This window comes from Dipodomys ordii, unplaced genomic scaffold (genome assembly GCF_000151885.1).
Source record: "Dipodomys ordii isolate 6190 unplaced genomic scaffold, Dord_2.0 Scaffold233, whole genome shotgun sequence".
In the NCBI taxonomy this organism is placed as follows: Eukaryota; Metazoa; Chordata; class Mammalia; order Rodentia; family Heteromyidae; genus Dipodomys; species Dipodomys ordii.
In genome coordinates, this window is record NW_012267449.1 from 518,147 (window position 1) to 534,232 (window position 16,086).

General features: G+C 33.9%; 1 protein-coding gene across 1 annotated transcript in view; it reads left to right on the top strand.

The window, feature by feature from the left end:
- Positions 1-290: 290 nt before the first annotated feature.
- Htr2c (5-hydroxytryptamine (serotonin) receptor 2C, G protein-coupled) overlaps positions 291-16,086 on the top strand; it is a 72,301-nt gene continuing 56,505 nt past the window's right edge. The window contains exons 1-2 of the mRNA XM_013035959.1: positions 291-325; positions 2,390-2,703. Of these exons, the coding sequence (XP_012891413.1) occupies positions 291-325; positions 2,390-2,703 (349 nt within the window). The remainder of the gene's footprint in view (positions 326-2,389; positions 2,704-16,086) is intronic.

Consider the following 16,086-nt stretch of genomic DNA (forward strand, 5'->3'; position numbering starts at 1 on the left):
TATACAAGAAATTTTAGAAAAACTGATAGCTTTAAATTTGTTGAAAAATTGCAATTTTGTTGAAAAAAGTGCTATTTCTTGATTGCTTCTACAATATGCCATATTTATCCTTTTACTAAATTAAGTATTCACTGTTTCCTATAAGTGTATTTACATTTATTGAAGCCATAAAAGTTATTTAAATTTAACTAATTTTTTTCTTTTCTTTTTCTCTCCCCAGAAAATGAATCCAATCTGTTAAGTTTCCTTTTCTCAATTTTCCACTTGGGTTGCTGAATACTAAAGCAATCATGGTGAACCTGAGGAACGCGGTGCACTCATTCCTGTAAGGACATTGTTATACCTCTTAGTTTCATAAAAAAGATAGCTTTATGTTTGTTTATATATATAAAACATGCTTCTATGTGATCAGGGACATATAGCTGATAAAGTATTATGTCAAAAAATAAAGTACTGAAACTTTTGGCAAATTTTAAACACATCATTGGATAAATAGCAAACCCAAAATACTTCTGATTAACTTTGAGGATAGACTAGGGGTGTAGCTCTGTAGCAAACAGTGGTCTTAGCATGTCCAAGACCCTGGGTTCAATCCTCAAAACCAAAAAGTAAAAAGTAATCTAATAGCAGAAAGGAAATATACTTTAAAATTTACTTAAGTTCTTTTATGACACGTCTTTTTAGTACTTTACATAGATTATATCAGTTAACTTGAACAACAGCGCTAGATCATCTCTGTAATCTTTCTGATAAAGGAACTGATACCTTAATAGATTAAGTGACAGATTTAAAAAATCATAGAAATAATAGGGCCAGGACATTGTCCATAAGCCAAATAAATGGAAAGGTTAACCAAAGTTGAAAGCAAAATAACTTGTCTCTAATTGGTCCCTTTAATAATTTCTATTTATGCTAGTCATAAATTTTGATAGATTTTTTTAAGAGATGTAGTCTCAATACATGCTGGCATCAAGCAATTCTGCTGCCTTAGCTTCCTGGTTTGATGTCAATTTTTGAATCATGTATTATTTTTGCTTATTGTCTATATCCATATTGTTTAGAATACCAGGTAACTTTGTCTAATAGTTATTTCCAAGTAGATATCCGAATATATTTTCTATCCATTGTACAATAATAGACAAAATATTTTTCATGTTGTCTTCATTGTCTTAACAACATAGAAGCATATTAACATGGTATTAAGAATGACAAGGTATTTTGGGCTATCTTAGGCATTTAAAAGAAATAATTTTTAAATATGCTAGAAAATTACCATAATATTTTGACTTAGGTTTAAATCATGCCTACATCTTTTTAGAATAAGTGTTCCAGCTTTGGTTCAGAAAGTATATACACATGTATATGTTACATTATGGATATGACATAATTTTGATAGCTAAAATTAGCTAGTTTTACCACTCTAAATTTCTCTGATAATATTAATGACTCAGTCATTAAGTCATTAACCATTGACTTACTAGTCAATCAAATGACACGTTTTCTCTTTATAAAAACAAAATTTTCACTTCAAAGAACAAGTAGATGAGATTTAAATATTTATATGGAGAAGTCATAGACACTGGATGTTAATATCATTATGTTTCAGTTCTCCAATTCCAAAAAGAATCTTCCAACTTCTTACACAGAAATTCTCTAGCTTTATTTATCAGGTCTTAGAAATGAGAGTGAAGGAGAAAAGTTGACAGCACAAGGCATGAAATTGTAAATATGAGAAAGTAAGAAAAGTTCCAAAACAACTGAATATGTACTATTATCACAACCCTCTGTACCTCTTCTGGACACTTTTCTGAAGTTGATCTTATAGCAACTTTTTTTCTTAACTTTCAATCAAAAATGCCAAATTCTAATTTTCTTGAAAGGTCACAAAATTCTTTTATTCTTTGTCAGCTGTCTCAAAGGATATTTTGAAGAAATTAATGTTTAAAAAATAAACCATTGCCACAAATCAAACAATTTGAATTGAAAGTTTAATGACCAGTCTTTTAGATCAGTTCAGTTTCAGTTAAGGTCCCCAGACCTGTGACTTTCTTGGCTGTATTGTCTTGAGAAAATTTACTAATCTCGCTTAACCTGTTTTATCATATAATTATTCAGTATAGATCAGTCCTAAACTCATGTGATTGTTATATGTAATCAAATAACATTATACAGATATATTTCAATAAACTAAGTGTCTAACTCATAGCAATCATTCAGGAAAAGTATTCTTTGGCAATAAATAAATTCTGAGGTTTAATTAGGAGAGTAGAAATGATAGGAATAAGATAATCACAGTAGTTAAAGGAAAAGCAAATATATAAGCAATGCAGTGTATATAATTACTCTAATGGGTACCTAATTGGGTTTTTTCCTTCTTCTTAATTTTCAGTGTGCACCTGATTGGCCTATTGATTTGGCAATTCGATTTTTCAGTGAGTCCAGTGGCTGCTATAGTAACTGACCTTTTCAATACCTCCGATGGTGGACGCTTTAAATTTCCAGACGGGGTACAAAACTGGCCAGCACTTTCAATCGTGGTGATAATAATCATGACAATAGGTGGCAACATCCTTGTGATCATGGCAGTAAGCATGGAAAAGAAACTGCACAATGCCACCAATTACTTCCTAATGTCCCTAGCTGTTGCTGATATGCTAGTGGGACTACTTGTCATGCCACTTTCTCTGCTTGCCATCCTTTATGGTAAGTATAGTGGAATTCATTGTCAGTTGCAGATTATACCATAAAATCATGTCAAATATCATAATCAACATTCATCATTCATTATTTTACCTATGGTAATTGCAAAATATAGAAAAAAGCAAAATGTATGACAGAAGGAATTAATGGGTATATTTGGATTTACAAAATAAAGAAGTTAGAGAGTTTTCAAAAAGCAAAGCAGACATTTTATAGCACGTTGAAATTAGACATAGATTTACTGTTCCCCAGAATGGGACATTGACAGAAACATCCCTAGATCTGTATTCTGGACAGCATACCTACTATTACTATTAACAACTTGTATGCTGGTACACGTTTGCTTAGTTTTAGAACTAACTCTTTTAGTGTCCATCTGTATTACTGGTTGAAGAAAAATATTATTTCCAGGTTTCTATAACAGAAACTTAAAAAACTTCTTTTTCTAGAAAGCTATTTGGATTTTAGAGCCTATGTTCTGTTTCTTTTTTTTCTTTTTCTCTTTTTTTTTGTTGGTTGTGGGGCTTGAACTCTAGGCTTGAGCGCTATTCCTCAGCTCTTCAGCTCAAGGCGAGTGCTCTACCTCTTGAGCCACAGCGCCACTTCCAGTTTTCTAGTGGTTTATTGGAGATAAGAGTCTCACGGACTTTCCTTGCCCAGGCTTGCTTTGAACCATGATCCTCAGATCTCAGCCTCCTGAGTAGCTAGGATTACAGGCATGAGCCACCAGCGCCTGGCTATAGCCTATGTTCTTAAACAATAAAATAAATATAAGACATATTGCTATCCTTTTCAAAGAGACAGACTTAACTAAATATCTACAAAGAAAAATGGCACACATAGTCTAAACACCAATATGTTCTGTTTTGTCATACAGAAAGATTTATACACATCTAATTGGGAGATAATGAACTAAGAATGTATTACATGATTGCATTAAAACAGAATGAACACAGTTCAGAAACACTTCACTGAGATAGTGAAGATGGCTAAATCTTGAAGTACACAATTTCATTGAATTACATTAATGTCAGGATCTTAACAGTTGATATTTAAAATATTCACAAAATATTCATGAAAATGGAGTATCATCTATTCCATGATCACTTATTGAGCATTTACTCTATACTAAGCAAACTTTTGGATATTTTGGTTAATATACAGCCTATAATAACAGATTCCTGCCCTGGTGAAGATTATACATTTCTTACTTATGCTATGATTTACTCAAGGTCACATGATGAGACCAGTAGAGTGAGAAGCCAGGTTGTACTCTAGAGTGTTAAAAGTGGGAGGAAGGAGGTAAGCCTATAGTTTTAAAAAATGACTTCAATGAATTGTCAGAAGGGGAGTTAGTTTTGTGAATTGGTTCAGTGCTTCAAATTGTAGCTGATGTCCTTGTATATCATTGAGGTATTTAGCTCACAGGGCATTTCAAAATGGTCATTCTTATTCTTGCAAAATGGAAAGACTTGTTTTTGCAACAATGTACTTTAATAATTACTTCAGTTTAAAAATATTCTTATTGCTATAATTGCTGTTATTGTTATCATATTCTTCCCTTGAGACAGTCGTTGACTTCAAACTTCTGAGATCTGCTATGGTAAGATGGAAGATTCACATTTAGCCTCAACTTTTATACAACACAGAACTTTACAAACAGACAATGATTGTTAAATTAAGAAGTGTCAAACTGAAACTATAAAGAATCAGACAAGCACTTATAAAAAGGTATCACAAGAATAAAGATGAACTAGGGAATTCAGTATTTCAAGAATGACACTATAGTGACTTCTCTTAGGTTTCTCTTTTATCTCTTCTGTGTCTGAGCCAGATCTTGGAAAGGTCTGAAATTCAAGTTCACCAATAGGTATAAATTTTTTTTAATGATCAAATAGGTTGTTTGCATATATGAGAATAGAATAATAAAACCTACTGAGATTCTTGTAGGAAGAGGGGGAGTATGAAGTCATAGAGGGAGGTGAGATTGATGGGAATACATTGTATTACATGTACATGTACAATGAAATCCCTTCTGTATAATTAATGCATGCTAAAGCATCAACAACAAAACCCAAGTAAACCAAAGTAGATTTAACAAGGACACACAACCCCAGTAACAAGCAGTTACTTTACTACTTAATTTACTACCTAATTACTACCTAATGCAATGGAGACAGTGAAATCTAGGTGCAAGATTGAAAGCTTTTTCCTAACTTCAAATAATACAGTAAGATAGGGATAAGAAGTTGTGATATGTCATCACATAGTAGGATGCCTGTCAAGAAAAATAATGTACTGTACATTTCAAAAAGTCAGTGGAAAAGATTTAGTTTGGCTAGCACTCTATTACTTGAACCATACCTTCAGCCTGACTTTTCATTAGTTACTTTACAAATGGAGTTTAGTGGACTTTTCTGTCAGAGCTAGCCTCAAACCACCATTCTACAGATCTCAGCCTTCTGAGTAGCTAGGATAACAGGGGTGAGCCACTGGCTCCCACCTAAGATTTTTAATGTTTTCACCCTAGAGAAGTGATCTTTTTTGAGGAGACACGTGTGTTTGATTTTAAAATTATGTACATGTACATTACATGCACCCTCTTAATATATACTTTATATATTTTTTTATTATTTATTTATTTTTGTCATGGGGCTTGAACTTTGGGCCTGGGCTCTGTCCCTGATCTCGTCAGCTCAAGGCAAGAGCTCTATGGCTTGAGCTACAGCTCCACTTCCGGTTTTCTAGTGGTTTATTGGAGAGAAGAGTCTCATGGACTTTCCTGTCCAGGTTGGCTTTGAACTGTGATCCTGAGATCTCAGCCTTCTGAGTAGCTAGGATTATAGGCATGAGCCACCAGAGCCCTGCTTATATTTTATGTATCAATTAAAATTAAGTTAATTTAAATAAAAACGTGGTTGTTGTGCTGTATAAATTACATGCAAATAAAACCTTTCAAAAACAAAACAAAACGCTATCATTAAGTAATATCATACTGAAAGTACTAGCCATTGTAATAATGCTAAAAGAAAAAGATGTAGATTGGAAAGGAAGAAGTAAAGCAAAACTGTTTCTATGGGTATATATGATGAGAGAAAAATTCCAAAGATGATACAAAAACCTCTTAGAACTAATAAGTGGGTTCAACCAGGTCACGGGTACAAGACCACAACACAAAAGTCAGTCATATTTTCATGGTAACAATGGTTATATGGAAGCAAAAATTAATATTTAATATCATGTACTGTCATTCAAAAGAAAATGCTGCAGTGTAAATGTGATTTAAAAGATATATACCTATTTTCACATTTAGCATTGGAAAATGCTAGTGAAATAAATTAAAGAACTAAATAGATGAAGAGATACACCCAGTTCAAGCATGGGAAGACTCAAAACAGTAAACATCTACTAGTTTGCTAGAATGGCCACAAATTAACTGGTTTAAAAACAAATTGATATAAAGCCCTTGTACAACTAATTGATACTGATTCTGCCCACGAACATAATCCAGAATAATCTCTCCATCTCAAAATCCTTGACTCAATTACACATGCATGGATCCTTCTTCATTGCCATACAGCCTAACATTGACACTTTCCAGGTTTTGACACATGGCTATTTTTTTTTTGTCGGTGGTGGGGCTTGAACTCTAGGCTTAGGCGTTGTCTCTGAGCTTCTCAGCTCAAAGCTAGTGCTCTACCACTTGAGCCACAGAGCCACTTCCAGTTTGCTAGTGGTTTATTGGAGATAATAGTGTCACGGACATTCCTTGCCCGGACTGGCTTTGAACCTCGATCCTCAGATCTCAGCCTCCTGAGTAGCTAGGATTACAGGCATGAGCCACCAGTGCCTGGCTACACATGGCTATTTTTAAAGTGTCTAAAATCTCAGTACTAAAAAAAGAACCGACTTTGATAAGGTGCAAAAAACACAAAGAGACATTTCACTGTAGAGACTATGCAGTTGGTACATTGATACAGAAAATTATTTTTAAAACAAAAATTACACATTAGAGAAGTTCAAATTAAATCCAAATGTTATATGAATAAATAAATTACAAAATTAAACCCTATTTTTCTACTTATTTCTTACTTATTTGCTGTACTAGGGATTGAATTCAGGGCCTTGCATATGCTAATCAAGCACTCTACTTGAGTCACACCACCAGCCCTTTCTTATTTCATTTATATTTCTTTGTAGGGTCTTACATAGTTGCCCATGCTGGCTTCAGACCTTGCTCTTCCCTATTTTGCCTCTAAAATAGCTGAGGATAACTGCGAACTACAACACCTATCTTGCATTTTGAGATGAAGTCTCAATAATTGTCTTCCCCAGACTAGGCTCAAACCCCAATTCTCCAATTAGTACCATTCAAGTAAATTGGATTATTAATGTGTGCCAACAACAAGCTCATTCTTACATTTCAATCATATCTCAGATATTTCCCAAACAACATTAATTCTTTCTAGCTACAATTTTAATAATAGCTCCACAATCTTTGAGAATGTAATGAAACACAAATTAAAAAATAACAGCAAGAGGCTGGGAAGATGGCTCAGTGGTAGAGCGCTTGCCTTGCATGCCTGAGGCCCTGGGTTCGATTCCCCAGCAACACATAAGCAAAAAGCGGGAAGTGGCACTGTGGCTCAAGTGGTAGAGCACTAGCCTTGAGCTGAAGAGCTGAGGGACAGCGTCCAGGCCCAGAGTTCAGTCCCCACGACCGACCAAAAAATAAATAAATAAATAACAGCAAATTCAAAATCTGTAAGGTCAAATTTTCCTTTCCTTAATAAATACTATTACATTTGTACAAGTATTTAAATTATTAAGGTAAATAGGACACCATATTTCTAAGGCTTAATCACTTACATATCAAGGGTTTTTTAATTTAATTTTATTGTATTTTAAAGGTGATGTACAGAAGGGTTAGAGTCACATAAGTAAGGTAATGAGTACATTTCTTGACAAATATTGTTACCTCCTCGCTTGTACATATCAAGTTTTTCAGATCAGCTGTTTTGATTTCTAGCCTTTTCTTCTACAAAAAGAAACAAACATTTTCTGGTTTCTTAGCTAAATATGGTGAGAATCTTTGAATGATGGAGTGCTTAGAGTAGACATCAAGTTGCCTATTTTGCTAAACTATCATTTACTTTTTATTATCATACAATGTTTCTACTAGTAAAACCTTTTAATGTTAACACTCAGTCTACCTCTATTTATTTAAAATTAAAGCATATGTGTATATAAATACATTAAGTTTATATAGTTAAACTATTTGTCATGTCAAATGCATCTTTAAAAATATTTAATGGAGAAATGTAAACACAGATCTTGCAAGTTGAAAATGATCCTCGCCCTTGATATTTTTTATTTTCAAAATATCTAATATGGGGGGCTGGGAAGGTGGCTCAGTGGTAGAGCGCTTGCCTTGCATGCCTGAGGCCCTGGGTTCGATTCCCCAGCACCACATAAGCAAAAAGAATACAAGCCGGAAGTGGCGCTGTGGCTCAAGTGGTAGAGCGCTAGCCTTGAGCTGAAGAGCTGAGGGACAGCGCCCAGGCCCAGAGTTCAGGCCCCACGACCGGACCCAAAAAAAAAAAAACAACAAAATATCTAATATGTATTTTTTCTACAGGGCTCACTTTATTCAACTCCTTGAATCTTTTCTGCACATAGAGAGCCCTATGGCACCATGCATGCCTGAGGGACTAATATCTTTACTCTCTGTCTCTGTCTGTGTCCCTATATCTTCGTCTCTCTCCTATCAACTTCTCAGTACAGTTCCTGAGCACAGGAAACACAGAACTTATTCTTACCCATGGCTTTCCTCAACACAAAATAAGCTCATTGCTAAGTACTCAAGGGCAGCAGGAAACAATGCAATGCCATTTAATAAATTCATTCATTCATTAGTTCTGACCACTCACTAAACGTCCAGTGTCATACACAATGAGATTCAGCAGCAACACAAAAAAGACACAGTTTCTTAGAATTTACAATCTACTTTGAGAATTTAAAGCAAGATCTAGGTGGCACCTTTCCTTTGCAAACTCATAAATGCTGTGAATAAGTAATAAGTCACAACTGAGAAACAAATACCTTTCCCAGAAATTGGCATAATATAGTATGCTGAATGAAAATTTTAGCTGCATAAATCATGTATCTGTCAGTCCAAATAACTTTGCAGAATTCAACTTATTCATCATCATTACAAATTTCCCATATGATTTGTAATAAATGTATCACAAAAAAGTGTTCAATAGACAAGGTTCCAAAACACAACCTTCATTTTACCAGTCCTAGGACTAGAACTCAGGGGCTGGGCACTGTCCTTTAGCTTTTTTTGCTCAAGGTTAGCACTCTGCCACTTGAACCACAGCACCACTTCCAGCTTTTTCTGTTTATGTGGTACTGAGGAATTGAACCCAGGGCTTCATGCATGCTAGGCAAGCACTGTACCACTAGGCACATTCTCAGCCCCACAAGTTCTTCTTGAGAAAATTTTTACATACCAATATTTAGTATCACTTGAGGAGAAAAGGATTCTTTTCTCAAAGTTACAAACCTCCATCTAGATATTATTGAACAATATATGCTGTTGAACACTCATGAACATACAAATTATCACAATGGAAATACATCATTATAAGTCCTCTATTGGGTAGCCATGATTTATTTTCAAACAATAACATGTTTATCATTTATTAGTAAGGCCTCAACCAAACAAAGTATTGAGGGTATTTGGAAAGAAATAGTTTTTTTACCTCACTACTAGTGGGCAAATCAAACAATCAAACATCTGTGTGAAAAAATAAATTTTACAAGTCTAGGTTGCTTGGGAGAGGAAATGTATCATTAATTTTTAGCAACCTTTTTTTAGATCTTTTTTGTGAAAATATTGTACAGAGGGGTTACAATTACATGGGCAAGATAATCAGTACATTTCTTATCAATCATTGTAGCCTTCTCCTTTGTTTCCCCTTCCCATCCCTTCCCATCCTCTCCCCACCATCAAAGTTGTAAAGTTCGTTTTTCCACATAACGACTTGTACATCTCATTGTTTCAATGGATCCACCTGTATCCCTATTTAAACAATTTGTTTTTTCCCTTCCCCTCCACAAATTATACCAATATAACCCAAGTGGGCCTCAAATTTGCAATCCTCCTGTCCCATCTTCCCAAATGCTGGGATTACAAGCAAGAACCACCATTACTTGTAACATTTTTTTTCTTACTTAAAAAGAAAGCAAATTCATTTGTTTTTTTTTAATACACAGTTGATATATGCTGCCATTTTAAAGAACTAAGGGAATTTAATATCAGTATAATATGTTTAATTATAGCTTTTGGCTATTTTTCAATATTTGATATTAAGACTAGTAGTGATAATTACTTAAATACTTATTTTGAATCCTATGTTCATCTGATTCAAGAAATCTGTTGATAAGAATAAGCAAATATTCCTGTGAAACTTTTTAAAGGGTTAGTTGTTAGCAACTAACATTTATTACATTTTCTTATTATAAAGATAAAAAATTAATATGTATGAAGCCTGTAGTTAATAAGTGGTGAAGCCTATCTCTGTCCCTTGAAAGCTGGTTTTGTATAATCCTAAAGATTAAGGTAGATCTATGTTCCATTTGAAATGAAAGATACTAGGTCAGCTGAGCTTATTAAGAAAATTTCATGTGAGACCCAAGCAGGTGAAACTAAAACCATTTTCATAGGATATACTCAATAATTAATTTTGTTTTTCATATGAAAAAAATATAGACTCAGAGAAAAGGGGAGGGGGCATAAAAATTTTACCTTCTCCTTAGGATTGTTGGGAGAATGAAGGGACAAAAACTTAAGATGTATCCTATGTATCATACAGCATACTCAGTAAATATTGGCTCTCATACATCCATGTCATTGAGAACTAAATTGGATGTTACTATATAAGTGAAAGCATTTTATTAAGATATAAATAGGGATTATTATAATAAAACATACTAATATTTAGAGAACTCCAGTAATGTGTCTAATGCTTTATAACTTATTAGTAACACTGATTATTAAGAATGAACATAACAAATGTCAAAAAACTTGCCATGAATTTAAACATGTGATCAATATCATTGCCCTAGTTTCTTTGAATTAGTTAACAGATGATACAAGAAAACCTTCTTATAAGTAAGTACTACTAAGTAGAATGTGTCTACCTAAAGCCATTCTAAAATTGGAACAATTTTATTTGTATAATGGTGCTTCCCCATCCTAGGACATTTATTCTTGCTTTTCGTCTAAATCAGATAGCAAAATAGTTGTTTCTTTTGTCTGTGTTCTGCCTGCCGGTGAATTTTGTGAGATTTACAACTTTGTGATTTGACCACATTTTAATAGTGCATGAGTTCTGAGTTGTCACGTTTTCTACACTTCTTATCTTCTCATACCTAGCTGTCTTACTCATGAATATTATCTTTCTGACCCCCTAGAACTATGAGACCTTTAGCTTGTGACAGGCCCCATAACTGTGTGCACAAAGGCCTTTATAGATATCTTAAATTGACTTTTGTGTTATATTTATATGGCTACAAGGTTCTTCTAGCCCTATAGAAAGTACATCTATTGCCCCTATGTGCCTCTAAAAGTCCTCAGAGGTTTTCTCACATGGTCACCTATGAACTAGTTTATATTATATACTGTTACAATGCCACCAGATTTCCATAGAGCATATATACATACACATCTATAACTATACCTATATCTATATATCACTTTCCATCAGTCACAGTATCTGCTGGTCATGCATCTTTCTATCTTCTGCCACTAGATATCTATACTCTCTCATTGGGTTTTCTTCATCTTCCTTTGGCCTCCATCATCTGTCACTGGGTACCCAGTACTGGGTATCTGCTGAGTACCACCATGTCTGTTGGACATCCACAGTCTCCCACCAGGCATTGTAGTCTCAGCTGATACCCTGCCACTTAACCACCAGTGCCATTCATGAGAATGATGCTTATCTGTCCAGGGTGCTTTCATTTGGTTCCACCAAACCTACAAACCTTCAAGATGCATTTCTTTCCATTTTATTGTACTTTGTTACATTTTTTGCACAAATTAGAAAAGTGTCTTTCTGTAATTATGGCATACGTTACAATTTTCATATTTAAAAAAAATCAATGTTTATCACTTCCCTTTGCAAAGACTTTCTGTAATGCAGCTATACATTTTTTTTACTTTACATTTCCAGAGCTTACATATTCCAATATACCACAGATTTGTAATTTACATCCTGATGTTTTAATCTCATCTTCAGGCATTCACATAAAATATCCTGATAAAAGACTAAGCAAAGATTTTGCCAATCTTATGTCCTTGTGTATACCTATTATTTATGTCTATACTTGGTCCTTTTAATTCTTAATGAGTCAATAAAAGCATCTTTTCTCTTTCAATCTACCCATGAAGTTAGATACTTTGCATTTCCATATCTATAGTCATGAATCATACTTATTGGTTGAAATGTTTTCTCTCAATTTTCTCTTTTCCTCTATCAGTACAGTACCTGTAGGCTTATTAACTCTAGTAGAATTTGGAAATTGAATGTTCCCCAAAGGTCTATGCTCACAAAGTCAGTCCCCAGGATGGCCATGTTGAGAGGAGCTCTACCCCTTTAAATAGAAAGGCTTTGTGGGAGGTGGTATGTCATTGGGTGTGTGACATTGGAAGGGTGGGACCCTGACTCCTTTCTCTTTCCCTTTCACTTCATAGCTATGAGTTTACTCTAGGTTATCTGAAAAACAGTAAGTCTAATTGTCTCCATGATTTGGCTGGTACCTTGTAAGTTTCCCTGAAGGGCTTTATTTGAAACAACCTTTGAGGCATTAACAGTCATTTAATGGAGCAGCACCTTCCCACCTCTGACCTTGCCTCTAACATACCTGCCTAGCAGCTAACAATATTTATGCTACAAAAATATGTGGAAATGTTGGAAATTCTGTGTTCTTAAAGACTTAAACTAGATGTTGATGCTTGCTTTATGGTCTAATATAATTGTAGAAATAGTATAGAATAAGTAAAAATAATCTAAACCTTATGAAAATAAAGAAGTTATTGTATATTTTCTATTGCTATACATGGTCATAACTGATAGATACTGTCATTAGAGAGGAATTCATAATTCTTCCTGGCTTGCCAAAATAAAGACGCTGAGGTTATAAATTTTCTCTACCCTCAGTAAATTCATAATTGAAAAAGATTGTAACAAAACACATCAAAAAACAAGGCAGTTTTAGTGAGTGAAATGTACACCACACAAGAGGAACTTCAATAAAGTAACTCAAAGCAGTTGCTTAGGGTCTTGCATTTAGTGATATTTTTTAAACATCAATAAACTATAGAGAGGTAACAATACAAAAGAAAGCAGTGTTCAAGCTTCAGAGGGACAACTCTGAAAGTATAAATTTATGGGAAGAAAGACTCTATGCAGATTCCTTTATCACCTTGTCGGAGCTAATAAGCAAGTGAAAATTTCCACTTCTGTCTTTAGATGTGGAAACTGAAGAGAGGAATAGAGAGAATTTTTTGTGTATGTGATTTTCTATCTATTTTAAATGTATTTATATTAAAGAGGCAAATTTGAGCTGGTTCTCTGTTTTACTATTTCAGAACCATATCTTTACTGAAAATAATTGTTTCATCCCCCTTAAGACATAGATTGGAGGCCCAGATTTCAATGTCTCTGCTGCCATCAGATAAAAATAAAATAAAATTAAGGAGAAGTAGATGGTAAAAGATACAGAACATAGACTAAGTTTAATTACATGAAAATCACTGTATTACAGAGAGAAGAATTCAACCACCACTAGACATTATACAAGGAATTTTTACACTAGACAAGTGGTTGAACAATAGTATTCTTTGCACCCTAGAACCCTATAATTGTATCACTTTGAACAGGCTGGAGTATGAAATTATTAAATGAGGGTAGGCATATTGTGTCTTTGTAAATGGGAGATGAAAAGAATTACTATGTCATACAAGAGCGTTACATGTCATATGTGCTTTTATGTTTCTATGATCTTTATAGTAACTTTGGTTCATCTAGGTAAGAAACTCTAGAAGAAAAACTTAGTCATTAATTTTATATTATTTTAATAATTCACTATGCATTTATCTGTTGTTGCTATCTAAGGGAACATAGGTAAAATTTGCTTAGAAGGAATGGACCCAAAACCCTTGATCTTAAGGATGGTGAGATGGATACAATATCTATTGCAAAGAATAAAAATTTAATCTTGAAGGCTGTCTTTCATATACTAAATGGGACCTCTTACAACTATTAATATCTTAAATGTTCTCATAGCATTTCAACTATTGTATTCTGGGTGGCCATAGACTAATCCTTAAAACTCATTTTTATTCTCTTCCTTTTTAGGCATTTATATAATATCTTGATTGCTGAAATGTGCTTTGGGTTCTGAATCAACTAACATAGATCAATGTATGCCTCAGTGATGAAAGTCCCTGTTTAGCATGTGCAGATTCCTGGGTTCAGTCCACAGAACTGAAACCAACAAAATCCAAACCCTTTTCTTTCTAATTTTTATGCATTTAAAATAAAGCAAAGGCTAGCCACACACACTCAAGGGTGATATGACACTAAATCCCCCCAAATACACTTACTGAATTATATTTTTCCATGAGCTGATATTACTGTTTCTTTTTAAATAATCAACAAAACAAACAAGGATGAATGAGATTTTTCTTGTAGATTTTGAGAAACATTTAATAAAATAGACGATAAAGATAGAATTTTTATTATCTATTGATGTATCTCTTGTTTTTCTTTTTTTTTTCTGGTCCTGGGGCCGGAACTCTGGACCTGGGTGCTGTCCCTGAGCTCTTCAGCTCAAGACTAGTGCTTCTAGCACTTGAGCCACAGCGCCACTTCCAGAGTTTTCTGCTTATGTGGTGCTGAGGAATTGAACCCAGGGTCTCATGCATGCAAGGCAAGCACTCTACCACTGAGCCACCTTCCCAGTCCCTTGATGTATCTCTATTTTTATTCTTTAATTATATATGATGAGTATTTGGAGTCTTTATAGGAGTTTGTTCAATTGGAGATTACACATGTCATTTTAGATCCCATACTAGTCTTCTCTATGTAATTATAGCATCACAGAACCCAAAACTTCTTTACTCAGGATGAAGTATTCTGAATTAATATTTTGAGTTCATGTTGGAAAGCCAGGTCAGGTTATGTTTTTTGGAACAAAAGCTTTCCTTACTCTAGATTGAGTTCATTCAAGGAACCCAAAAGTATGAAAATGGCAAAAAAAATTCCCATTAAAACATCTTGAAGAAAGTTATTTAGCATTATTAAGTAAATATTCATTTTTCTGTTTTGGTTAAGCCAATCTCATATACTCCAAACTTAATATCCTTTTCATGTTTATAAAGAGAAAGAATATTTGCTGGTTTCTACTTTGGTAAAAAGTAGAGCTGAATAAGTGATAAGGAAGTGATGCTGAAGCTAACTTTAATGTATTTAATGTCAAATGAAATGTATTAAAATGAGAGCCAAGCAAGTAGTGCAAAATAACTTCCTTTTGTTCTTTGAAGTGTTTCTACTTTTGGGAGAAAGTAAAGTCTCTAATTTTCAATTCTTCAAAAAGTCAATCACAATCTCTGTGAATACACCACTCCACCAGCGGGCGGCGCTTATGAACATATAATCAACTATGTGTCCTCTAGACAGACTACTGGAGTAAAAGAAAGAGGCAAACTATTTTCCACTAAACAGTATAGAATATCTTTCCATTACTTTTAGTATTATATTAAACTAAATCTCTATCTACAAATAAAAATATTGCATTAATATGAAATTACAACGCGTGTTTTCACACATATTAGAACAAATTTCTAGAAGAATATTTTTCAGTTAAATATAATGTAATATAGTATAATGTATTTCTTCAGTTTAAATACAATTAAGTAAAGGTAAGCCTCTTACAGTTCAAGTAAAGTGAGAAATAAACAACAGTCCCTCTACCATATTTCCTTTTAATATATTAAGACATTTTTTGAACGCTTCATAAAAAATCACTTAGTGAACAGCACTATAGAAAATTATTCATTTAGCTCTCATTGTCTCCTACAAGTTTCTTTTTTCTAGTTTATAATATAATTTACATGTAATTAAAAAACTTTGATTAAATTAGCTGTGTCTGATAATGCCTTTGAAGTTTTTTTTTCAGACACAAATCAAGATTACTTGAAAAATAATAAAACAAAGCCGGGCGCTGGTGGCTCACGCCTGTAATCCTAGCTACTCAGGAGGCTGAGATCTGAGGATCGCGGTTCAAAGCCAGCCCGGGCAGGAGAGACCGTGA